The sequence below is a fragment of the Conger conger genome, chromosome 13 (assembly GCF_963514075.1).
Source record: "Conger conger chromosome 13, fConCon1.1, whole genome shotgun sequence".
Taxonomy (NCBI): domain Eukaryota; kingdom Metazoa; phylum Chordata; class Actinopteri; order Anguilliformes; family Congridae; genus Conger; species Conger conger.
The window spans coordinates 34,721,191-34,748,848 of record NC_083772.1 but is presented as its reverse complement, the minus strand read 5'-3'; the positions used below and the strand labels follow the sequence as shown (position 1 = coordinate 34,748,848).

General features: G+C 43.1%; 1 protein-coding gene across 5 annotated transcripts in view; it reads right to left on the bottom strand.

Annotated features, from left to right (window-relative positions):
• Positions 1-3,509: 3,509 nt before the first annotated feature.
• Positions 3,510-27,658, bottom strand: part of LOC133107675 (neural cell adhesion molecule 1-like) — a 209,556-nt gene continuing 185,407 nt past the window's right edge. For 3 of the 5 annotated variants that reach the window (XM_061216740.1, XM_061216742.1, XM_061216741.1), the window contains 3 exons: positions 25,021-25,145; positions 23,765-23,945; positions 18,150-20,034 (listed from right to left, as the gene is read on the bottom strand). In XM_061216740.1, coding sequence (XP_061072724.1) covers positions 19,955-20,034; positions 23,765-23,945; positions 25,021-25,145 — 386 coding nt within the window. In that variant the 3' untranslated portion in view covers positions 18,150-19,954. Of the gene's footprint in view, positions 6,915-12,460; positions 12,578-13,620; positions 13,823-18,149; positions 20,035-23,764; positions 23,946-25,020; positions 25,146-27,658 lie in introns of those variants that run through there. The other 2 variants (XM_061216738.1, XM_061216739.1) reach the window with 1 other exon arrangement.

The window sequence follows — 27,658 nt, the reverse complement described above, 5'->3', positions numbered from 1 at the left end:
AGGGAGGGAGGAATGCAGTTGGCTGAAATGACCGAATCTCAATGCTCTCCAATCGGGTGGCCAGTGCTTGCCTGCTGGACCTACAGTGGCATTGTAAACTGGACAAAAAAAGGGGAAAATTCATAAAACCACTAGGCTACCTTAGCCACAAAGTGGCTTACGAATGCTGTGCTTCACCCTTCCTGAGCTGGACGTGTGGCAATCCAACCTTTCAGATCACCAAATCCAGGGTCCAGACCTGCGTCATTGGATGATTATGGAGATGCCACAAATTGTGTGGGCTGGTAGAGTATGAATGCTGACGTCTTTCCTGCACACTGAAGTGAGCTGATATCCTTACTAATGAGATGAAGGCTACCGCTTTCTCTATATCCACAATGCTATCCTGATGTCAATGCTGTTCAACTGCTGTGATTCTGAGCTGTGAGCGAAGGAAAAAGAAAGAGGCACTCAAATGAAAAAAAAAATACAAAAAACCTCTCGCTTTTTATTTTCTCGAATATTGCCTCTGTAATGTAACAAGGTCATGCTTCCACAAATGCCACTTTCGATCTTTTTCTCATTTCTATAGCACAAAAAGTGACATATCAAGAATGCTTTTGATGGATGAAGAATTTATTTCTTGACACCTTATTGAGCAGTTTTATTTAGTGTAAGTATAATGGGGCTATAAAATGAATATGATCTTCTCAAGTTCTGCACTGTCACTGATGCATTGTGGGTTCAGTGGCGTTTTCTCTAAATGTATGCGGCACTCAGTGAATGCGATCTTGGACACAATTACACTTGAAACCGTGTACGGTCTCTGGCACACCTGTTGTTACCTCGAGAGTGGATGATAATTAGTTCAATAAAATCACAATTTTCATCATAGCGGATAGACACATTACACTTAAAACGGCTCAGCGTGCCACCAAATAACATAATTAACATTATAGAATGGGGAAATTGATTTTTAAAATTCATTTAGAAAGGTTATACTGTCATTGTTCAAAAGCAGAAAAAAAGACAGCAGTAATTACTGCTAACTGCCTCCAGCCTATAATGTAGTAAAACCCAGCGCTGTTTTTCTCAGTGGGGGATTTCATCTGAAGGTTGCACCCTCGTAAAATGAAGCATACCGCGGTCTGGATTGAATCCAATCAGTAGAGTATTTACACAATAGCGTCACACAATAGCGGCCCTTCTGGGCCGTCAAGGTAACCAGTAACAGGTGCACAGCTCAGCTGTTCACCCACAGAGTGAAATAAGTGGCCGGCTGGCAGGCATTCAGTCATGACCATGCATTCAAAATGGGGATTAGACAAGTGGGGGATACGAAATATTTACATTATATTGCATTGTACTGTAGTGAGTTACATCTAGGGAGAGGGAGTTCTGGCCTCGGAGTACCTGTCTGTGACTTTGAGAACGAGAAGTACATTCATTTAACCAATTAGGATGCAGTAAATGGCTGCAATACACAGTACACAGTATTATTATGACTAGACCCGGAGCCAGAAGCCTTTTTCGGTGAAGAGCTTAATATAGTGCAGGATGTAAATACAATGACAGGCCAAGATGGACAGAATGGTTCTTGTGCCTGTGTGTTCTTGTCATGGATATTCATGTTCTTTCTTGCATTCTTTAATAACTCAAATGCAGTGTGTTTGTTCTGCTATTGCAGCAGATTCACTATGAATCAAATCAAACTTCTGCTGTGCAGAAGAGCCACCAAGACAGACATTTCCAAAACTTTTCTTTCTATGATTTGAGTAGGATCCACATCTTTCAGCAACTTAATGGACCGTTTACATGAGAATGGCTTCTTTCATTAAGTCACGTTTTTATTGGTCTTAATTAGCCACCATTAAGATCTTAGGCCTTTATAAAGTCTTTTTAAAATGAAATTCATTGTTTGCACTTGGAAAGTCACACAAACTTGCATTACGTAATTTTATTTGGAGACTGTATTTTCTGTAAATATAGGGTGCTCTGGAAAATCAGAGTAGTAGCCCTGTATATTCTATCATAAGTATTGAAAGTGGGATAACATACAGTATATTTTGGAAAAAGAATGGCTTCCAAGAACGGCAGTGTGTGGTTTGACCATCCCGGTCCTCTCAGAGGGTTGAACGCAGTGAGCATACGAGAAAGGACAGATGCCTTTCCAAAGCCACCTGGTCCTGGGTCACTCTGACCATGGTTACAGGGCTTAACTATGCCAAATACGGAGGCGTTTTTGGGATAGCTGTCTGGACACAGGTCACTCTGACCGTACTGCCAGGCCTCAACAACTCCAGACAGAGGTGATACCCACCTGGTCAAGGGGTCCAACAGCCATTTCAAATAAACACGTCCTACAGCTGGAACCTGCACCAGGGCCTTAAGGACATGTCCGATTATAGATAACCTGATAGGGCGTGGGTTTATGTAACCTGGGAAAGTCACAGCGCGGTCTTGTGAACTGAGAAAGAACAGTCTGAGCAGTCAGGCTGGTCGATCAAAACACAGTGTTCCTTTCTTCTGCCAGGACGGTTCGGTGCCAACGGCCTTGAGCACGTATCTGCAGGACCCAAATTTCAAATGCTTTTTAATATCAGGACCCAACTTTGAAAAGTAAGAAATTTCCAAGTTGGGTCCTGATATTAAAAATCATTTATAATTTGGGTCCTGTTATGAAAAGGGTTAAGCTTTCATATAAACTGGGTAACATGTAGTCCACTATGCTATGCTAGTATGTGTATTTGACGAGTGCACATACTAGTGTAGCCTAGCGGACAACAGACTCACTTCCTCATACACTTCCATGACCTATTTGTGGGCCCCGAATCATAGTTTAAGAAACATGCCTTACAGGATAGTGAGCGATATCTTTGTTACTGCTGGCTTCTGAAACCACTGTATATACTTGGCAATGGCAAGGCAAAGCCATATTCAATGTATTAATATAATTTCATGAAAATGTCCTGTAGAAAGTTGGCTCATAAAACACAGTAATCCGAGATTTGGCATAGTATCCAAAACTAAGCACTACATTTTTGCAGATGACATCAGAATACCAGGCATTGCAAAGTGGAACACTGTGGTGTCATGACACTGGGGACAGGCAGACGGGGAAACCTGAACTAAGCACTTCTGATGTAGCATGCAACAGATATTTATGGCAACAAATATTAATTTTCACTGAAATGAAATCACTTCGTGACAGCAGTTTGCCAAGTAACCCCCAGCCTATGATCGTTAATGTAAAGTGACTGATCTTGCAGTGTACAGCAGTGCCACCTGTTGGGAGACAACAGAACTGCTCTAAGACCAACTTGACTATACACAGTCGAGGTCAGTAGATTCAGCATCATTAGCTTCTTGTGCGCCAGCACCACCATGTGGTGAAACTGCTGTACTGCTTTCTAAAGCAGCCATGGAGATTGTAGCCCTCTTATGGAGCAGAGGGCTATGATGAAGAAGAATGACAAGAAACAGTTTATACAATGCATGCTTTGCTTCATTATGGAAACAAATCTGACAACTTTTTTTCATTTTAACACTTTATTTTGTTTTTTATTTTATTTTTTATTGAACACAGGTACTTTTGACAGAAGGTCAATATTCTTGGGTTAGTAATCAGTATTTACACCAGTGACAATGGAAAGAAAGTGGTGGTACCAATGTTTCACATAGTAAAAAGTCGTATAGAATAGGATGTCTCGGAAACAAGGGATTGTGGGTAGGAAAAAGGATGGAGGCTTCTGGGTGAAATACAAGGCCTCTACAGCCCTCAAACTTTTGTACACTGGAGAAATTAAATGCTGATCGTTTCAGTGCTGAATCACAACAGGCTTTAACCCTCTCATATCTCATTTATGGACATATTTTCATACTTTTACTATTATGTTTTCTTCTCCAAAATCATAAAGGTTGGTCCCACATTAATGGAAACTGAGGAAAATATCAAGCCCCTCCCTTTTCTACAAACATTCAAATATTTCGACATACGAAATGTTGGCAGAAAATTTCAGGTTTATCAGCAATATGTTTTAACTCTTATAAAACAAAAAATCTTTCTCGGAATAACTTCAAAAAAGCTAAAAAAGAAAATAAAATCACCTGGGTCAACATTCACAGTGACAGCTGAAATATTCAGCTTCTGTGTGAAGGACAGTGTGAACTATGTATATGATATGTTGTTTGCATAATTTTTCGAACAGCGTGTGCTCTTTTTAAAACTAAATAGTGTAAAGACAACACACAAAAAAACACAAGTAACTGTGGTCTAATGTATGAAAACGTGATGGCCCTTAAAATGTTTTACATGTAAGAGTAAAGCAGAGAGGAGATCTTAACGTTAAATACAAATGCCTTCACTTTGACACCCCTGGTATCAATCTACTGTAAATCCAAGATTCCGTAAAGTGAATGCTTGTCCAATTAAAAATGCACTTTTGGATCTCTGCAAATGCGTGTTGGATACTGGATGGCCGCTACACGGTCGATGTGATGTACTAAAACAGATGGATGTTGGCCCAGGAAACCCTGCCTGTAGACAGCAGTGGGTTTTTACAGGGGGTGCATAGGACATCTAAGCTTCCTTACGTCTCGGGTGTAGTTCAACTGGAGCCACAAACCGTCCGGGAACGTTGTTCCACAGAGTCGACCCCCCCACTACTGGTAGAAAGCGGAACTCCCAAATCCTGCCAGCTTCACTCCCTCACACAACGTGGCTTTTCATTAAGGCCTGAAACCGACCAATTACCAGCGACGCCTTAAGCCCCGCCCCTTCGTCGCCTGCTGTTTCAGAGGGACACTTGTGACATCACACATGGGTAGACAGGATGAGCCGGTGTTAGTGTTAAATATGTGAATGGCATAACCTCCATTTCCCACCTCCTTCCTCCCAAAAAGCGTTAACATATGCGAAATTCACAATTAGCGTAATGACAAGACTGGCATATAGCATATGTACATATATATATCTTCATATTTTTTTTATTATTTCTTTTTTTTTTTTTTGCAGTTTGCTCGCCCTCGCTGACGTCCTCTATTATACAGTATGTGTTCTTGGATGCGGACAGACAGATCTGCAGCTGGCCCTGGTCGGACGCTGAAGCACACGGAATGCATGCCAGGGTAGGAGGGTTTTCAAGGCAGTTTTCAGTTTCTGGTTCACTAATTGTCTATTTTTTGCTTCATACTTAAATGAATTTTAAAAAACGTTTGCTAAATGTTTCACGAACAAACTATGTAGATATTTAATCCAAATCTGTTCCCCTGCCCGACTATTATGTCAAAGCTTTTTTAATTTTTTTTTAATTCACACCAGGATATCACGCATTCACGATGCACAAGCTTGCAGTAAATGGAATGAAAAGCAAACATTTTTTAGTAAGGGAACTGTACAAAAAAACAAAAACAAGATTTTGATTACAACCCCACGTGAGCACTATGGTTTAAATAAAGTCATTCAGTTGTTCATATTTCTTTATACAGTGTAAAAAAAGCAAACAAACAAAAGAAACCTTGTGCATAATTTAAATCCTGCCATCCCCGAAACCACGTATTTCAGATGGAAAAGCTAGCTGACAAAAAGCATTTCTGATGACTCAAGGAATTCTTGAGTCATGGCCTATTTGTTTCAAATTCTCTTTGAGTAAACAAGTTAGAATAAATGGGGACTGATCTTCCATGGCTTAAAAGTGGTTAATGATCGTAGCGTCCTCAGCTGCAGGTTTTAAAGGCCTATTTTGGTGTACAGACTCAGCCTGTAGCATTAGGTGACCATTTCTACCCCTCCCCTATGATTCATCTACAGCAAACATGGCAGGGATGCTATCCATCCATGTGCGTAGGATTCAAATGCCATCCTTCCAAATCTTCTCTCACGAATGAGATGGGCGAATGAAAAGGTACAGAAATGGTGGACTGATCTTAAGATGTGCAAAAATAAAATAAAAATCACTTATGACATTTCCTACTGAATTCCCCCTCCCCACTTGCATTTCTCTGTCATCAACTGTTTCCACCATTTTGTTCTTAGGTTCGCATTAATTCAAGCTGTGTTCTTAAACATAAACTGGCACAGAATACAACTGTGCAACCCCCCTGAAAATGGAAAAAAAAATGAATAAACCCTTTCTAATTTTTACTTCTAGACTGTAAAAATGAAATAAAAAAATCAATATAAAACATTTACTTTCACAGACTATAACCATAACAAAATAAACGTACCAAAAACGAATTAGGAAAAGATATAACTCTAGTACTCTTCTTTCAACTTTTAAACAGGTATATATGAGACAACCTTTGTAACAAAATATAACAGGCTTAGCAATGCAGTGTATTATGTGCACAATGTGAAAGCATAGGTTTCTGCTTTAAAAAATACATTCCCTGTGGCTAATATGACAATTTTATTTATTTTTGGAAGAGAAGTAACCTAGACTATTACGAAGAAAATGTATATTAGGCCCAGTTTTGGTTTCCAACAACCAAACAAACCTTCTAAAAGAAAATGTCCAGTTTTCCACCAACGAGTATGCATTAAAAGTACATGACTTGGGAAAAAAATAACTATAGTATAAGTGTATAAGGACTAATTTTGTTCAACAAATCTGGACTCGTTCCTTGTTCGGATAGCTCGCGTTATACGAAGGAACTTTTTTTGTATTTTTTTTAGAAATACGTTTTGTGTGCATGTTGAGTGGAAAAAGCTGGGTGTGGTCTCTGTCCTGCAGTGGGAGGAGCTTGGGCAGACGATGATGATGATGATGATGATGATGATGATGATGATGTGGCGGTCATGGTGTTCGCAGCCCCATCATGCCTTGCTCTCATTGGCGTTTGTTAGCACGGCCTCTTTCGGGACAGCCTTTATTTCTGATGCGGCCATCTTCACCTCCGATTCCTCAGGTTTACTCTCCTCCTCTACAGCGCTCTTCCTGTAGTGGAGAAATGAGCAGAAACCAGACACTCCAATTATCATTTAAGGACATAAAGTACATACGTATATATCAGTTTGGATTACTGATAACTTTTTGTTATAATCAAAATGATTGAACGTAATCCTATATCACCGGTACAATGTACATTACTGTACGTAACTGAATGTATACAAAGGTAATGCATTCACATTAGACACGTATACGGGCAGATGAATCAGCTGTAGTAGGATGGGTGGTTATGACATTGATACGCTTGTTAATAATGGCAGGTGGGCTTCAAGACAAAGTCTCTTTTTCCCTCTGTCAGTCTTCCTCTTTCTCAAACACACACACACACACACACACTGTCCTCACAAGTTCAATGGCATGAAAATGGGAGAGACGTCAAACAGTCCCTCTGTGAAATGCAGGTATATCACTATGTACACGGTGGTACTGCCCATAGGAGTCTCACGGACCTTAGCACCAACATGTGCCTCTGTCTGTCAGTCTGTATATCGATCTGTCTGTCTGTCTGTCTGTCTAAACAGAGCCACTACACCTCCTGGTAAGATTTCAGGGCCACTCCTCTTCCTGACTTCAGCTCTTCCAAACACTTCATCACACACAAAATCATGGTATTTGTTTTCCACCAATCTTTGGTTGAGTTATTAGATGTGTGTACGCTGAAAGGTTTTGCACAAGCTAAAGGTCTTAGTACAGCTTGACAATGCTCATGTAGGACTTCCCAACATCCTAACCTTTCTCAGCGTATTCCGACAATAATGGTATTATATAATGAACCGAGCCCTCTGCCATATGACCACACACCAGGATGCCAGAAGATAACCATACATTATTCATATTCATTTAAATCATTCATTCGGGTTACAAAAATAGAAGCTGAGTATTTATGGGGATGAGAAAACATGTTTAGTAAATATGTATTACTGAGCACAGGACTTGTATTGTTAAAGGGCTACATATGTTTAAAAATACAGCTTAAACTAGCCTGTTTTCGACACTTTTAGCTGGTCGACCAGCTGTTCACCAGCTGACCAGGCCATATACAGTAGTTAGCTTGTCCACCAGTTAGACCACCAGCTTACTCTATCAGCTTAACCAGCTCTGACCAGCTTTGTCCAGCAAGTGTGGGAGAAACGCACATTAAACCAGCTTAGATTCCCGGCTGGAATTTTCAGCAGGGTGTCATAGCTCATTCACACCTCTATGAGAACAATTTAATTTAAGTAACCTATTTAATACATACAGTATAAAGGATTTAATTCATGCAGAACTTTGTGTGGGAAAATGTGGGTTGACTTTACAATGAAACGGGAGAGTACAGCTGAGCTAAATGGGTGTACAAGGCTTATAGAATTGCATTACATTTTAGCCCTCTAATTTGATTATATTCCTCTTTTTCTATTTTGTATTATTACAATAACTGGACTTAATAAACATTTATATGAGCAATTGTGTTTCCTTTGCAAGAGGAGCAATGGTAAACTTCCGGGCATAATACCAGGGAACGGGGGAGAGAGTGAGTGAGTGAGAGAGAGAGTTGGAGAGAGAGAGTGAGAGTTGGAGAGTGAATGAGAGTGAATGAGAGTAAGAGAGAGTGAGAGTGAATGAGAGTGAGAGAGAGTGAGTGAGTGAGAATGAGTGAGAGTGAATGAGAGCGAGAGAGAGAAAGAGAGTGGGGAGGGAGAGAGAGAGGGAGAGAAAGAGTGGGGGAGAGAGAGAGCGAGAGGTGGAGGGGTACTTGACTGTGATAATGATGCGTGGTGAGGTGGAAGTCCATCAATGGCCACGCCTCTGAGTGATCTGGCGTGAGCGTTGATGGTGGCGGCAGACTGAAATCAGGGCGCATTGTCAGCCGCAGAACGACGCCAGACACCGGCGGGGAGTCTGCAGACTGGGCTGTGCCCTCTGTCTTTCAGCATTTTACGCTACAATAACCAATCCACGCTGGGACATAATGCCCACGCGCAAGCCGCAAGTTCACCGGCCCCACTGCGGGAGAATTTACTCAATTATTTCTTATTTCACATCCGACTATGAATCAGACTTGCACCCAACAGTTTCTCTGTATATATATATATAACCTGACGAGTGAACCTGATGAGGTGATGGGGAAGGCATCCGTCATGTCTGAGCTTGGTATTAAACTGAGCTTCAAATACAGCAATGTTGTTTTCTCACTTTTCATTCAAGTGTACGGTTTACAGTAACTAATGATATAATAAATATGCGCGCGCACACACACACACACACACACACACACACACACACACACACACACACACACACACAACATATACACTCACCAAGCACTTTATTAGGTAGACTTATTTTTTATACTTCTACTGCTGTAGCCTCTCCACTTACAAGTTATGATGTATTGTGTGTTCAGAGATGCTCTTTTGCATACCACTGTTGTAATGTGTGGTTATTTGTGTTACTGTCACCTTCCTGTCAGCTTTGACCAGTCTGGCCATTCTCCTCTGACATCTCTCATTAACACGCCATTTCTGTCTGCAGAACTGCTGCTCACTGGATTTCTTTTAGTTTTTTGCACCATTCTTTGCAAACTCTAGAGACTAGTGTGTGTGAAAATCCCAAGAGATCAGCAGTTTCTGAGATACTCAAACCACTCTGTCTGCCACCAACAATCATTCCACGGTCAGTCACTTAGATCACATTTTTACACATTCTGATGATTGATGTGAACATTAACTGAAGCTCCTGACCCGTAGCTACATGATTTTCTGCATTGCACTGTTGCCACATAATTGGCTGATTAGATAATCCCATGAATAAGTGTAATGTAATGTAAGTAGGTGTAATAAAGTAAAAATGTTCCTAATAAAGTGCTCGGTGAGTGTATATAATACACACACATCCAACACCAGGAGGATGTGCTCTGAGTGACATCTGAAGCCTCACCTTCAGCTAATTAAAAGTTACAAACAAGCAGCTCCTCTTGGCAACAATCGCCGTGCACCCACCCTGCCAACAGCCCCGGGATCAATCGACTGCACCGCCACTCGCTAAACACACACAAGATCAAGCGGTCCGAGTCACAATCCACAAGCGTTCGGTTCAGCTCCGACACGGCGTAGGAGTGGGATCCCGTCGGCCGTGAAAACCAGACATCTTCAGAAGAAACGTAGCAGACGTCGTTTCCAAAAAAGCAAGAAATTAAAATTCTAGGTTTGTAAGGGAACGCATCAAACCCTGGTGAAACTGAGAAGCAGCACGCACTGTAAAATGTCATGAGACATTCTCCTTGTTGGTTGGGTAACGCGTCAGTGATCGTTCTTCAGTCTGAAGTGGCACGGCAGATGCATTTTTGGCATGTCAGGCCGCGCCTGACAAAAAGGCATCAATCACCTGAGAACGCACTCGGGTGCGATGACAGCTCACTGCCTTCTCCCACGCCAACCGCACTATCAAATCTCCTGTTTATTCCTGTACCGTACACTTAAATCAGCACGGGGGGGAAACAGGACCTATCACAAATTATTACTTATTTACTGTGACAGGACGAGTCACCTAGCTTAACAAATACTTGCGTGTAGCTGGAGAAATGATTCCTGGAAGTGGAGGTGTCTGAGGCGGGCGAGCTCGCTACATTACAGCGTGTTTCATCATTTAGCAGACGGTGTCATCAGCAGAGACTTGCACAGAGGGAAGCCATTCAGGTGAAGTTACATGATCGAGGGTGGAATTGCTGTGCCCCAGCTCGGAACCGAACCTTTGAAACCGTGACCTTTGAACTACTCTGACCTTTGACATCATGCTAATGCTACAAAAAAATGCTGAAGGGCAAAGCCAGGAAAATTGCCGCAGCTGTTGAACAGACCAAGTTGTTTTATGTGTTATTATTTTAGTACATATATTTGTACAGCAATATGGCCAACGTAACCAGGTTTTCTAAAAGCAAGATAGTCCATTTACCAAGGAGAGGTTCACCTTAGTGGCAAAAAAGAATGCCTACAAGTGTAGAAAGGAAGAGGTGCTATGGGTATTGCTGAAGGATTTGGCTGATTAAAGGCAGAAAATGCACAACTAGCATGGCAACACAGGCAGAGCGAGAGCCTCCAATAACCAGCAAGACTCCTGTTGGCACAGAGCGAGAAGGCAGTCCCTGAGGGGAGGAAGAGTGGAGATGGTGCTGGTGTTTCACGGCAAGAGCGGCAGCGTTAGTGACGGGCAGGGCGGGCAGACACACAGACAGACAGACAGACAGACACATGGGTGGTGAATGCGGGCAGGGGCGACGGCCGTACTCGTCCTGGGCAGGGGTCGCTGAGGGCGGGGGGGCCACGGCCTCCGCGGGGGGCCCCGAGGCCGGCTTGCCCGACGCTTCCGAAGCCTCCTTGGCGACCTCCTTGGCGACGGCGTCCGGCCCGTCTATCCGCGTGTCCTGGTTCTGGGCGGGCGGGGGGGTTTTGCCGGCTTCAGGGGGGCTCTTGGGGGCCGCCGCCCCGCTCTCCGCCTGCACTTCCTCTTTGGCCGGGCCCTTCCTGTCCACCGCTTTGGGCGTCTCGGGCTTGGGGGCGGACCGTCGCGGAGGGGCTTTGGGGGTCTCGGAGGCGTTGGCGACGGGTTTGGGCGGGGAGCCGTCCCCCAGGTCGACCAGGGGGGCCACGCTGGGCCGGGCTCCGGAGGGGGCCGGGGGGGCGCTGGGCTGGGGGGCGGAGGGGGCGGGTTTGGCCGCAGTGACGGGCGCGGCCGTGGCGGTGCTGGAGGTGAGGGTGGTGCTCTCGCTAGCTGGGCTGCTGTGGGTGTGGAAAGGGGTTAAGTGACAGGGTCAGTGCTGCTACAGGCGGGGTCTGTGAGGACCAGGAGAAGAAAGGATGATGAGAGAGGAGAGAAAGGAGGAGCGAGAACAAGAGGTGGACGTCCCGCCTCAAACAGGCAATGTGTGCGAGTGCAGCAGATACTGACACACAAACCAGCAAGCCCACACCTGGAGAAAAAAGCGATGAAGCTTTGGTTCTCAGAGATAACAGAAGTAAGACTTTATGCTTCCTGGAGTCTTACTTTTACATTACTGTCTTCTAGAAGGGATAATACAATTTTTGGTTTATTTGTAATTGTGTCTATACATGTCTAGACTTTAACATAATAAGATAACATAATAAGAATCACAATTCAATCCATACAATGGCCTTCTAATACCATAAATGGACACCTAACACCACTGTTAAAAACACAGCTCTTGGTATAAAGAACATGACTCTGCGTCATGCCGTCAGCCGTTTCGACTTTACAATTAAAATAACTCCAACACTGTGAATGTGAACTGTTAAAGAAAGCTAGCACATGAGACCTTAGCTGAAGCACACAGACTGCGACTACATTTTCCGATGGTAAAAATGATCAACTTCATGTTTTTACCATATTGTTACCATTGGCTTGTCTGAAACGCCAACCGCAGTGAGCAGCATCACTACAGGATCAGGTAATGAGCCTGAAAAAGCAGGCGGGTTTGGGCAGCGGGGATGGGACAGGTAGGGCTGGGACAGACGCTCACGCTCGGACACGGCACTCACTCAGGCTCGGTCAGAGGGGTGGTCTCGTTGGGCTCGCCCTGGCAGCCTCCGTCGTGGTTGGGGGTGCACTCCTCTTCCGTCCGCACCTCAACGATGGGCTCCTTCGACTCGTCCGCCCTGCAGGGACGACAAAGTGGGGCGAGCGGCCATTTTAGGAGCCCCTTACTCCAGCTGAGAAGCTCAGGGCTTCACGGGAAGGAACGTGACGTAATCCCTCTGACGGTGACCGTCTCATGCCATCTGCCAGTCCCCGCACGAACACACTGTACAGGTCTTTAAATTCACGCGAGGACTAAAAAAAAAAGGTCTATAGATCTCCCACGGTTTGAGAAAATGACACGTTTGAGCAGCAGCCGCCCAGGGGGCGGGACAGTCCGCCGCAGGAGCGTGGGAGGGGCAGCGGGGCAGCAGGGCTGACTCAGCATTTTTGGCTCACTGCTACCGTTCCCGATGAGTAAAGAGAATAAGGCCATTACAGGGATAACAACCGCCCCCTTCCTTCAGAAAGGTCCTCCTCACAGGGTTTCCACTCAGCCCCACGACTACAAAAAGCTGTTTTTAGATATGGCCGTTTCCCACAACTTTTTAAGTTTGGGGTATTCAATCATTTTAGGAATATCACTTAACTGCAAATTTGGATTAGATTAAATTGGACCACATCCAGTTTAATCAAGGGCTAGTGTCCCCCCTCCATTTTATCCACAATTTTGATTGCGGCCCTGCCCATGCTAAAACCCCCACAGCCAATGTGGAGTGTGTGATGTCACAAACTGCTTCTGTTCACACCACAGCCCATGAGCCAAGGTCACACAGACCTGAGTCGGAGGAAGATGCTTCCTGTGTAGCTTTTGCAAGCGGGCTGCAGGTGCTCAAACAACCAGCAGGGGTCGCCAAACAGAGCACAGACCCACATCCCAGGCAACTAAACCCGCCTGAGACGATGCTGTGGCCAAATAGGCATCACATTGGCACAGTTAGGATTCAAAGGTGTTGTGGTTTGATTGATTCTACGTTGAACCAAAGTCATGACTCAGTTTTGTGGGCCAACTTGCATTTTCAAACTCATAACATTAACGACAAGCAAGACTGACATGTTTGCGTACTCAGTCATTTCATTGGCTAAGGGGGCACAAGAAGCTCCAATCGGAGAGGACACTCACGTGAAGGCCGCCTTGCCCTCCTCCATGTCCTTAGCCTTGGCCCCGGGGCCCGTCTTGCCGCAGATGTTGACGGAGATGCACATGAGGAGGCCGCACTTGTTCAGGAAGAAGCAGGTGATGTCCACGGCCACCAGGAGCAGCACAAAGACCACGATAAGGATCCCTGCGATGGCTCCCATGCCGAATCCAGAGGGGTCTGTGTCTTTGGGTGGGGAGGGGGGGAGAGGTGAAGAGATTTCACTGACCAGGAGCCCCTAATATTTTGTGTCATGCAAAAAATCTATATACCCATTTTGTCCCATTAAGTTCTCATCTGTCACTATGTGCCGAAACAACACATAATAAAGTATGTGACTATGTTTGGCCAGTAAATGAAATAGAATTCCACCTAATATTTATTTGAAAATATGTGGTTTTTGCACAACACTGACAACTTGCATCAAGGCATGAATGGTGGCCAACATTTTATGACCAGGGTGACAGAAAGTAAAACAACATGCCTTCTATTTGCTATATGGTGCTAAGTATGTGAAAGAATGCATGCATAGTCATCCAAACAAAACAGAAAACATTTGGAGCGTTAGTCATGCATTCTGAGTCATGCTTAGGGCCATATACCGTAAAAAACCAACTGTATTTTTTATTTTTTTTTGCCAATTACAGATTACTCATGCTGCACTAGATACCTTAAGTAGCAATTCCTTTTCCAATTGCTACTTTCTCAAGCGTCTCTATGTAATCTAAATGTCTCAAAACAAAAATATGCTAAAAATATTCTCCATGATTTCTTTGGGGGGATGCGTTTGGTTCAGGTTTAATTGCACCAGAGAACTGTAAGATGGTGCTGCCCTTTTATGAACCACAAACCACACGACCAGTATTTTCACACATTTCTTTAGCCCATGTGACTTGCATTGCTTAATATAGGCATCCATTTTAATCACTTCATGTGTCTAACCATCACTGCATTTTAAACGAGTTATCATTATATGATATTAATGTATCAAAGAAAGGCTGACACGTTCAATTCCTCTTCCCCATTGAGAGGCACTTTCAATTAGTTAAAATTCCAATATATGTTCATATATATTCACATTAAAAAAACAAAAACATTTTTGTTGAAACCGATGTTTCATTCCAGACTTCAGCAGCCTTATGATGTGAACTGAAGGATAGGAACCCTGAAATCCATCCAAATGGCATGTTCAGTTGTTTGTTTTCAGCATGTAAAAACAGAAGTAACTTTCCAACAGAGGAATACATTAAAAATACGATTTAAACACCTACTGTAAAAATGAATGAACATTAATCTTCAAGCTTAAATCTTTCCACACAATTTCCACATGTGCTGACAAAGTATCATTAACAAATTAAAATAAACCAAATATTAAATCCAGCAGAACATTAAAAAACAACATCTGAACATTTAGACATACAGTACATAACATAATATTAATATTAACGTAGAAACAACACTGACTAACTAACATTCTTACTTGAATGCTTTAAACCAGAATGTATGAAGTCTGAGAAAATGCCGACAAGGTATTTCAACAGGAGGAGACAGAATGGAAGAACAACCCCCGATATAATGTTTAAACAATTACATACATGCTACAAAAGAGTTAGCATTGCTAAACCACGATAAGTACGGAGCTTTCAACTTGCTGCCAATTCACAAGAAGCTGAATATTCAGTCCCTTTCTCGTGTGCAGTCTATCGACCTCTGTGAAAAACTAAGATTAGGTTAGAATCTGGCTGTTTGAGAGAAATTTCACCCATGGTTATGTATTAATTTCATCCGGAGTGACTTACAATTACACAGTTAAACAGCTGGGCCGCCTGAGCGAGACAGTGAAATCCCTTGCTCCGACACAACTGTTTCCTATCATCGTCCATTTCATTACAATTTTTTTAAACTTTACTTAGCAGCTCCCCTTCTCGAAATCTAATTGAATAGCTTACATGTTCCCCGTCTGCATGACCCACTAACACAGCAGAATATTTACTGATACAGTTCATGTTGAGCACCTTGTACCTTGGACAACTTCCTGATTTGCAAGTAGAATTCCTTAATCACAGCATATGACAGGAACCTCACTAATTTGAGAGGTATATCGCTTGTGAATGTGACATACCTCAGTCCATGTAATCACCTGGCTTCCATTCCTTACAGACTTTCCCCTTTGCTGTGGTGACACATAGCTCAAGGAACAGGAGAGAGGCTCTGCGGTACAGCCAAACAAAAGACAACTCAAGAACTGAGGCAGGGACTGCTGGTGGTTTCTGTGGGGCGGCAGGAGAGCCCGTCAACACCATCCAGTGATATGTGCTGTCGAAGGTGTGGTCTTTTGGAGACATTAATCCTGGCTCCTCAATCACACTGACCATGAAACTCTAAAAAAAAAGAGTTGGGGTGTGACAGTGACTCATGCCCAATCAGAATCCTAGACATGCACACAATATTTGGTCACCTGTCCAACACCCTATACCTGATTGGCTACATTTCCTTGCCTTGTCAATTGATGTACAAGGTGAAATAAAGGTAGATTACAAAAAGATTCAGTTGAGAGTAGTAGTATTTAATCCAGGACTGTCGTGCTACTTGCTGATTATAGCAATTTCAACATACTCACAATTTCACTGCAAGGATGGTCCTGCTCAGAGTGTCCAGAGATGTAGTTCATATTTTAGAGACTATGAGTTACTGATGTGTTACTATTGAAAGGCAGTCAGCAAATACAAGTAATATAGTAAACAATATACTAAAACAGCCTAATAAAAATAAAAAACATTTTAGCTGCCAAGAGAAACCTATTTAGAGTTTATTCTATTTTTAATGTTATCATGTTTTGTACCCGATGGAGAAATCTTCATTTGACATCAGCTCATAAAGTTTTACCTCAAAAAAAGTAGAGTCCTAGTATTTTTAACCATTTAACACAAATGGGAAATTTTAGTTGCTTCAGAGGTCAATAAAATCCTCCATCTTTACAATTTCGTTTGACAGCTCAATTTAAAAACGTACATATTCCTGCTTGTCACTTCCTTTAAATTCCCATGAAATTATGTGATGCCGTAAGTCCGATGCCAAAAAACCACAACTTTTTCTTTCTCTTAGCCAAATGAGGCCTAAAGTGAAGGGGCAGATGCGAGCGGTGACATCACCAGCGGGGGCGGGCGGGGGGGCTCCATCAGCATTCTCTGGAGTGAGTGGCGCCGTGGCTAAACGGATGACCCGCTCGCACAGGAGGCCGGCTGACAGCGGAATCAAACGAGCTCATTAGATTAGCCGCGGGGAGGAAATGGAGCACTGTGCGCAGCGCCCAGCCCGAGGCAGCACTTTGTCTCCAACTGTTTCTTCTTCTTCTGTTCTTCTGGCCTCTCATGCGTTTAACAAGGGCCGTAAATCACGCCTGTTTTCAGCTTTCCCTGAAAGCGCCCCCTGGCTTTCCCCGACACGGCGGAGGGAAAGGTAAGCGCGGTGGGGTTCGGGCAGACTCTGCCGGAAGGAGACAACCTGTCCCCCGTGGGGTGAGAAACCGACTCATCTCCTCCGCCCAGGAGCCCGGAGACTCCGCTTTGATAGCTAAGGCCCTGACCAATCAGTCAGCACATGTCTCTTTTGGTGACTGCTGTATGAGGGCAAAATAATTATGTATGAATTCCTCCCTCCATATGAAATTCAAGGACACCTTTCCCCTCACAATGTTCCCCGGCGTTTTCAGAGCTTCAGTATTTCGATTGTTTGTGAAAAGGCAAGACGACTCACATTTTTATAGGACAATTTAACAACAAAACACACGCAAGAGGTGTTTAGGGTTCAAATCATTAAAATACTGAAAAAATCTAAAGCAAAAATAATAAAATAATAAACAACAATTAAAACAGGGGCTGAGGCCATCTGAATCCAGGAGCAGACTCCAGAACCATCTTTATTTTTACCTTTTTCCGTAAAAATTTGGGAGAAGCAGATTTTACACAAACAGCATTACCGCTAGTCTCAGTTCAATTTTACCCAAGAGAATTCCATCTGTCCTTGAGGCTATATGAAGTTTGGGCCACAAAACCCTTAAACCTTGATTATTCACACCCTGCATGAAGGGGCTTCCATGAACTCAGCCCTCTCAGAAAGCAACAAGGAAAAACAGACCATTCTTGAATTTTCACAGGAACATGGCTGGCTTAAAACCCAGCAAGAAACAATCAAACAAAAACCCTGCTTTAAAATATTGGAAGTGTCACTATATTACTCGCTGTTATTTGGTCAAAGAAAGTTACAGTTTCTTTCAGGCCTACAATAATAACAAGATGGAAATGAACAACTTTGTACCAAAAAATAACCAAACCAAAACATTTAAGTTATCATAAAATATAGTGAATCAGGCAAAGTGAGATCAATTGTATTGTGTACATAAAACAAATTAAAAGCATCACTCTTGTTAAAACAGTCACACCTTTTAAATTAGAATGCACTAAAAACTGCTGTTTTGTTGCATTGTTTCCCAACCTGCCCCCCCCCCCCCCAGTAAAAAGCATGAACATTTTTTAAATCATTAGTTATGTACACTGGAGAAAAAAAGGAAAAGTGCTGAATCAGTGTAGCTGTAGAAACGGACCAGACCAGCATTTCATTTCCATACAGCGTCAGTGTTGTGGGGAGTGCAGGGGCTAACCACAGACTCTAAAGCCCCGCCCACCAGATGCTCCGCTCCACACTTCAAAGCTCTCTCTCCCTGAAGGTCCAAGCAGAAACATTCCAATCTAATGTGTCTTATGAATATTCATGAAGAAACATAACCAGTGACCGAACATGGACGTTCAACATCTTAGGCCAACGCCTGTATCCAGAGCAATGTGTAGTAGCATAAAATCCCTGCTGCTAGATATTTACTGAAGTGCCTATGAGCAAGGTACAACACAGCACCCCCAAACCCCGAGAATTAAAACTTGGAACCATGTACTTATAAGCTCAGTTCACTTACGCCTCATTTAAACTTGCACAACCATTGTGACAAGTGTCGTATGACAAAAATGATGTACTTACAATGGAAAAAAAGCATCACACAACACTTTTTCTCAGTGCCACTCACCTCTAGAATTCTGTTATGTCGTGGACACAAAAATACTGTATTGCCCAATCTTGATTGGACAGCCAAACGCAAGACAGAAAGTCTATGCCAGCCACCGTTTAACTTTTTTTAAACATTTGCAGCTTGACATCTTGTTGCCATAGGGACAACAGAACCCTATGGTAATGAGATGTCAAGACCTATACAGACCTTCGCTAAAGTATTCACGCAAAAATTGTGCCACCCTTTCATTTTTGATACACAACACTTGTCAAAATGGTTGTATGACAGAGTAGGCTATAAATAAGGCCTTGGGTGTGCCTTTTCATGAATATTCACAAACCGTAATATCCCACTGGAAGTAGAGCTGACAAAAGCAAAGTGGGAGTTGACCATCTGCTTAGGCTGTAGAATCTGCGGGATAACGGACATTTTGAGCTGCTAGGATATCTGACCAGAGTTCATCAGGAGTGACCATGCAACCTGTCGAACAGCAGTCCTCCCGCAAGGAGTATCACACCTTTACTGTACACCTGCGAATAATTACAGTGACAGGCCATTTCACTTGTTACCACAGAAATAGTATAAAGCCAGGGTGACCAACCCTGACCCAGGGAGACACAGGGCTTGCTGGTTTCAGTTCCTACTCAAAGAGGCAACCAATTTAGACCCACGAAACCAGGTTTGGTAAGATAACTAGATAAATCATCAGCTTTTGGGGGGCAGCAACCAACAGACACTGTCACTCTTCGGGACCAGGATTTTCTACCTCTGGTAAAGAAATAAAATAAAATTGGACAATTCTTGAACAGCAGTCATCTCCATGAAAATCCACCCTCTCGCTGAGGTACTGAGCAGGGTATCAGAACACTTGTCTCGCAAGCTATTTTAGTGCTTGAATCATTCCCTTTATATGAGGCAGACAGGTGTCATCGAGCAGACCGAACGGGCTGACCGCGAAACCGTCTGGTCCCTGTCTCGAGATAAGAAAGCAAACCTACGCTGTAAATGAATGTTGAATAATACACTGGGAAAAAGGGTGTCTCACGGTTATAATACTTAGGAAAAAAAAAAACGGACTTGTCTTGGTCCGACTGCATTAAAAAGACAGAAGTACTGCAGCGACCTTGGCTTGTCCTGGATTACATAAAGTGATATCCTTCTTGTGTCTGGGCAGGGCGACAGTGGGGCGGTAGAGGAATCCGTTTGGCTGGCAGGGGAGAGGAAAAGGCGAGGTGTCCTCTTCATCAGCGACACTCCGTTTAACAGAACAAGGCCAAAGTCAGCAAGGACAGAGCCATCAGTAACAGTGTGTGTTTCACACAGGAGCAGCCAAGGGTCGCTAACCACACACACACATAAAAACACACCCAGGCAGGCCAGCGACACCAGGCGCAGTTACGATCGTGTGTTGCGTGTGCGTTTCACCGTAATTGGTCGTTAAATTAAGGGAATACATGACCGTGGAAATGCGATGGCCGTAGGGTCCCAAAGACCAGACGTGATGGTGAACAAAGGAAGGAAGATGGGGAAGAGGGCAAGGAAGAGGAAAAGGGAGAGAGGGAGAGAGAAAGAAAGAGAGAAAAACAGAAAGACAGAAAAACAAGTCATAAATACAGAAAGTCTGAAAGTAAACCAGAAAACTAAAAAAACAAACAAAAAAAAAAGATTCAAGCAAGTTTGAGAATTTTTTTTTTCATTTACAAATACATTTTTCTCCAACTTGCTTTTTAGTCTTTAAATATGGAGATGGGAGGCACAGGATAGAAATTCTAGAGTAAAAAATGCAAATAGAACAACTTCCCTGGCATGTGTGATCAAAGGTTGAGTGCTCAAGTCGTTATCTCGATGAAAACCTGACATTTTGGCTTTGTGTTTCGAATACAGATATGGCCCAATTGCCTGCATCAGGGAACGTTGTTCACAAAGCCTTAACAAATCAAATTTGATAAGATTTTCAAATCTATATTGTTGTTCTGATGAGCGAAGAGATGAGTTTATGTTAATATCACCCAGAGAGGTTTAATAACTTTTCACGCCAACAGACTGGGAGGTCTGGATCACATCAAAAGTCCCTGAATTTTGAATTGTATTTTAGTCCGAACTCAAATGAAACTTTTTAACAACCAGAAGCTATCACTGCCCCATTGAAAAAAAAAAGAAAAGAAAAAAAAAAGGTTTCATAATGAAATGACAGCCACAATATGGGACAATTAATATTAAGTGAAAGCTGGCTATAGGCAACAACCGTTGTCCGGTCTGGTCAAGTGACACATATCGACAAATAGATTTATTTATTTTTTCTCAACACTACTATGATGTGTTACTCTAAAAGCCGTCTGACACCAGCCAGTGCTACAGTGCTTCACACTGGAAGCCATCTAACGCTCAAGACTTTGTTGCAGTGTCACGCTGTCAGACTGACACTAAGACCAGCTCTGGTGTGGAGCCCCAGACAGCCGCTCACACACACAGAGGTGAGTGTTGACTGATGTGTGGGAGAGCTGCCCTGAGGCCCCGGAACGATCTGTGATCCAAACCCACCGCTTCTACGTTAGGCGAGGGGGTCCCGACCCCCCTTGCACTCTCATCGTTCAGTAAAAGCATTAAAACCAAAAAAACAAACAAACAAAAAGCATTAATTCCATTAGTGCCACCATGCAGGGGTTGAGTGGTGAACAGCAGGGTCAGCCTGGGGTGGGAGCTGCGTCCCCATAGGTCAGAGGTCAGATTTGTGCTCCTACACCGGGGGTGGGTAGCTGGTCCTGGAGTGTCTGGTTTCTGTTCCATCTGAGCTTGATCAGAAGGTGGTCGTCTGAAGGACGATTAAAAGTTTGAGCCGGAACATTCTGAATGGTAAAGCCCTAAGTGCCTCCTGCATTCATTAAACCTGACAAACTAAAACGAGTTAAACAGAATCCGGTTAAGTACTTAGAGGGAGACCAGAACCATCCCTGAGACTCCAGGACCAGGCTTGCCTACCCCTTGCCCTAAACAGAGTAACTGAGGCTTCCCAAACAAGACATAAAACCAAGGGGCTACCTCTCCATTCGGACACAGGCCAGTCTGAAGTTAACAAACAAGCAACTCTTTAGTAGACAGGACTGTGCAGCTGAGCCCAGGGTGAGACTCCTGTGTGGACACGGGGCGGATTCGGGCTGCGTCAGCGTGTAGCCCCACACATCGAGGCCCAGGCTGTGGGTCTCCTGATCCCGTTAGCCGTGGCGTCAGGCTGAGGACTGGGAGAAGGGCAGGCGTTTCTCTCCATTTACGCACGTCTAATGGGATGCCTGAAGTCCCGCCCTTCATTTGAAACATCAAAGATTTCATTTTTTTTTTTTTCGTGCCTGGAGTCCATTTTCTGGCATCCTGCTGTAACTAAGCCAATCAGAGATCAGACGGTTGTTTCGGGTATGCTAAAGGCATGTGGCACAGTGGAGTTCCTTCAAAATACCCATCCCTTCTGACGTTCTCAAAAGCCCACTCCATGCTTCAGGTCATGAGCATTCTCCTTAAAATCACTGGAGGACATTTTGATAAACTCGACTTAGGAAGGTCAAAAAAAGTATCAGTTTTAAACTGATTCATATGTACTCCACATACAGTACAGCATGTTAAAATTGCACCATTTATAACATTGTGCATGTAAATGTAATAAACTTATTTATGTTGGTAAACCTTTATCAAAACTGTCAGCTAAACCCCATCTCTATAAAACAATAGGCAAACAGGACTGTCTTCTGTCACTTTGTAAAACTGAAATTTGGTCTTTAAACAAAATGTACACAGTAGCCAGGCTTGAAATGCAGCGGAAGTCTACTCGTAAGTTTTTTTTAAATGATTAAATAACTTAATGCTAATGCACTTGTGTGTAGCTTCACAAATGTTTTTTCTTGCTTAAGTAAAAGAGACAATAAAATTCCCTCCGGTTGATTAATGCTTCCACAGCCTGGGTTTTGTCTAGAGTAGTTATGTGGGCGTTAAAAAAAGCTTCTCAAATTTAGAATTATAACCAACACTCAAAAAAGGTCAACATTTCAATTCATTTACAGATTTTGTTTGGAGTTGAAAATGCAAATTATTGCCGATTAAAGGCTAAAAAAACCACCGAAATGTCTGACCTGCACTGATCCAGCACTCAGGGATATACATTTTGGCTTACATCAGTAATTGGCCTCAGGATTCAATTCAAAGGTTGGTCAATTGTTTTTGGATATAATGTATACAATTTTCCCAGAAAATGATAAACAACATGACTAATTTTGTAGTTTGGTTTATTATTTTCAGAATATTCAGAAAACACACAGCCTGAAATTTCCTCTGCATTTCATTTAAGAAATGCACAAAATGGCATTCAACCCAGGGGAATCTACAGAGCAGTGCCAGAGGCTTGGGATCGACCTGTAAAGACCAAAACAAAGTCTGTCTGTGGCTGGAGCAGTCTCTGAACAGCCAGAAATGAGTAGCAGTCTCTCAACAGCCAGAAATGAGTAGCAGTCTCTCAACAGCCAGAAAGGAGTAGCAGTCTCTCAACAGCCAGAAAGGAGTAGCAGTCTCTAAACCGCCAGAAATTAGTAGCAGTCTCTAAACAGCCAGAAATTAGTAGCAGTCTCTAAACCGCCAGAAATTAGTAGCCGTCTCTAAACTGCCAGAAACGAGTAGCAGTCTCTAAACCTCCAGAAACGATCAGGAACTGGTTGGGTCTTTTACCCCTTCCAGTCCCAAGAGTGCCATATGTCATTCAAGTGTAACTACCCTAAAATCCCATATGGCACTCTCGATAATCTACTTTTTCAACCGATCAAAAAGACTGCCATACTATTCTTTCACCTATTAAAACCCTTCTCAATTTTCTCAACCAAAGCCCAAATCCCTCGGGGTTCGGGTGGACCTGCTTCACATGGGGCTTGGGACTGAAAGGGTTAAGCCCTGACTGCGCACGTTTGCCGACACCCTGGAGCGACAGGGGGCAGGGGAAGGAACTCCACTGTAAGCAGGGTTAAGGCCAGGAGAAGAGACCGAGGTGTTAGGGCGGGAGTGGGCACGGGTGTTACGGCGGAGGGCGGGGGTACCTGGGATGGCCGTGGGCTCGGGGGAGGTCCTGAAGCTCAGCACGCCCGGCTGAGACTTGCCCTGCACGTTTTCGGCCACCACGTACACCTCGTACTCCGTGTCCCAGTCCAGCTCACTCAGCACCACGTACAAGCTGCTGCTCGGCAGCCGAAGCTCCGGCTTCCATTCCACACCGTCCTTCTGCGGAGAGACCGCCGGGCAGGACACGCGCTCAGAGGCTAACGCTAAAAACCATCCCTGTTCCTCCAGCCTTCTCTCCTCCTCACCTCATCATCCTAAAGAACGTGGGTTTTGACAGGCCACACGCTCAGGGGCTAACGCTAAAAACCATCCCTGTTCCTGCAGCCTTATTTAACATTCGATTTATAATCCTGCAAAAGTTATTCTATATACCCTCTATATAGAGTATATGGTAAATTCCCTGCTGTTCTGTGTTCTTACAGTGTTCTATAACCGAAGATTTGAATTATATACTGTATATTTTATGAAAAAAATGTGATTACATGATATGCCCAGATATCATCACAGTAATATCCAGATTTAAGAAACCTATTCATCACTTCTGAAGTGAGATTTGATTTGAGAATCAAATTTATTCATTTCTGTAGTTCAGAGCACACAGGTACAACGTGGGTTCCCATGCCACATCTGTGCGGTTGTCCAGGAGATATTAAAGGCATGCTATGCAGGATTTTTACCTTGGAAATCTAATTTTTTTTAAATAACCATGCTCCGTCAAAAAATTGATATATAAAAATGGTGTATAAACAGATAGAAAATATTAAAACTGAGGTGAGTGGGCAGGTTGAGACTGGAGGAGGAGACTTCTTTGACTGTAAACACAGGACCACAGCAAGGCTAAAAATTTCCTTTAATCATTCAAATAGCAAATACGACATCAACATTTTGTTATATGTTACATAGACTGTCATCCATTACTTCCCTTTTCCTATAGCCATGTTTCATTGCTGCATTCTTTACAGTGCTAGTCCAGAGAGAAATCATGTCATTATGGGAAACTGTAGCTTCCCAACTAAATACTCTCAAATGAACAGTCTGCAGTTGAACATTTGTTGGTTCATTTCAAATCGAATGTGCTGGAGTACAGAGCCAACACAACAAAAATAGTGTCACTGTCTAAATACTTATGGACTGCACCATAAAAGCAGGTATAAACACAGAGCTGTACCCGGGCAGATGCACTCACAGCCAGGTACACACCTGGTATCTCAGCAGGCACACTCTCCATACTCACAGTCTTGTATCTGACCAGGTAGTGTTTGATAGGTGAGCCCCCGTCATCCTGTTTGATCCAGAGGACCTTGAGGGCGTTGCCTCTGGCCCGCAGCTGACCTTCCAGTTTAGGGGGGTTGGGTTCCCCTGGGAATAACAGCGATGAGAGACCAGTCAGAGACCTAAAATGGCCGCCTAAGCCCTCAGGCCACTATTAGGTGGGAATTCACTCTCAACACAACTCCAACTGTTCTTGACCAACTTTTAACCTTTAGACAAGAACTGTTTTTTTCATATTGTTGCACAATGGCCTGTATTCAATCAAAATCTCTCTTTAACTGAAGTGCAACGTGGTGTTTTCCTCTTTTTTTTTTTAAACACTAAACTTGCCAAACGATTTTCGTGAAAAACAACTGACACCCGTATTTCATTGCGAGTCAAAGTTGAGCAAAATTGTTGATAGAATCCAGGCCAATGTATTTTGTTTTGCTTTGTTCTTGACTCCAGTGAAGGCTGACTGTATTCATAATTTGTCAATATCCATTGCAGAGGTGGACGGCCTAATTCGATTGCATTTTCATGTTAGCAATGGCTGCGCTAGAGGCAGCGAGAATGAGCCTATTCCGCCAGGAGTCCTCATTATCGATGTCCTAATGACAAGCACTTCGCTAATTAGATTCACTATGTTGTTTGGACATGTTACCGCATTACATTTAATTACATTACGCTGGGCTGCGGGGGAGGGTGTGTGCGTGTGTGTGTGTGCTAGCTACATGACTGACATTTGAAGCCTTGGAATGAATTAGCATCGTAATTAAGTAGCCTGGAGAGTGAGGTGCTCCCTGCGTGTGCTGATCTCAGGTCAGTGAGGTTTGTGAGGGCACAGTATGGAGAGTGAGGAGCTCCCTGCGTGTGCTGATCTCAGGTCAGTGACGTTTGTGAGTGCACAGCATGGAAAGAAGGGCTCTGCTCGCATGTGCTGTACCCAGGTCAGTGAGACATGCGAGGATACACTCACTCAGCAGGGTTAGAACTGACTGTACACACATGCACACACGACAAAAACAGCAACAACAATAAGCACAGCTGTCTCTAAAAATACTTTCATTATGACACAGCTTGCAAAAAATTGTTTTTTTTCCACTACTAGCAAGACCTACGTGTGTAATCGAGAAATTTTATCTGAGGATAAAACCTTTGGGAAAAAAACTAAAACTATCTACTGCACATTTTGTTTTTGACATTAGTATTACCATAAAATTGCAATTACCTACTTATATCTTCAAAGAGATAAAACACTCAAAGGGCACAAATGAACCTTGAAATACCCTGTATAAAATATTTGCTAAATCAGGATAAATATTTGTACACACACTTCAGGAAATTGTTAAAAGTCTCGTAACAATGAAAATAAAGGGCTGGAAGTAAAATATCAAGAGTTAGTAGCAAAGGACACATAAAAAAAGTTGGTGGTAAGAAAATGAGATTTAAGAATCATTCCCCTGTTAGATGAAGGTGTTTCTCAGGTGCTAAGAGGAAAAAAACATTAGGGTTACACAAAACTGGAGAGAAAACATGCTCTAACATGCAACATGTTAATTGTGTTATGGTTTTGCAAACCCCCTTAGGGAAGATCTTAAACTAGCTTCAGCACAACCACAGAGTGGCACTTGCACCTGCTGTAGTTAATTATGCTTAAACATAATTACTGAACTTAATATTGTACCAGATAACAAATGTGAGCTGAAATACCCTTTTTATGTCTTTATCGGAGTATAATATACAGAATAACCCACCGATAAGCATATTCATTGTAGGAATTGCCTGGATGTAGTGATGATAATACCAATGATTGCCTCATTTTTTATCAGATACTGTAAAAATACTATTCACGACTCAAAGAATGAAATATGATAAAATGCACAATATTTTAACGCCAGGTATTTTTCCCTTTTCTTTTCAGCAAAATAAAGGTAACTAATATAAGCTTTTCAATTTTATCCTCTTAGCCTCTAATGTAGCCTGTATCACACTGTCTGGGAGTAAGCATTGTGAGTCTTTATATGTCTGTCTCAGGGCAATGATGTCACCAGTCGGGGATGGATCTAAGCATAGGTGACTACAGGTGGTTCCGGAGGGCACTATCTGCCCTGAGGGGTGCCAAATGGGTCTGCAATCACTATCTCCAGCAATCTCACCAAGGGGTGGCAGAAACCTAGACCTGTGCCTGATTGCAGTTACACAGTAAACTTCCTGTCAACTTCCTTGCCAGAATACAAATGGTGCAACCATACTTGGAAACCAAGTTCAGAAGTCTTGTCTTCACAGACAATTTCAAGATGGCGGAGTACCCTCTGTTTCATTGAAATTCTGGGTGCCTCTACTTGAGTGTAACTCTTTTGGCAAGGTTATTTTTCTAAACAAACACGGTCATGTTGTTCTTTAATGGGGTCCTCTTTTCAAGCCTATCCACATATATTCCAGAATAAGCGACTTTAAAGATGAGGGTCAATGCTCAGAAGATAAGACTATACACACATATGACTAACATGCAAAACAGGGAGCGCTCTCGAGAAAGCCAATGTGGTGGTAGATATAAAACAGGAGATGGACAAGAGACTGCTTGCATGCACGCAGTAATGTCTGGGTTAAGTTATTGC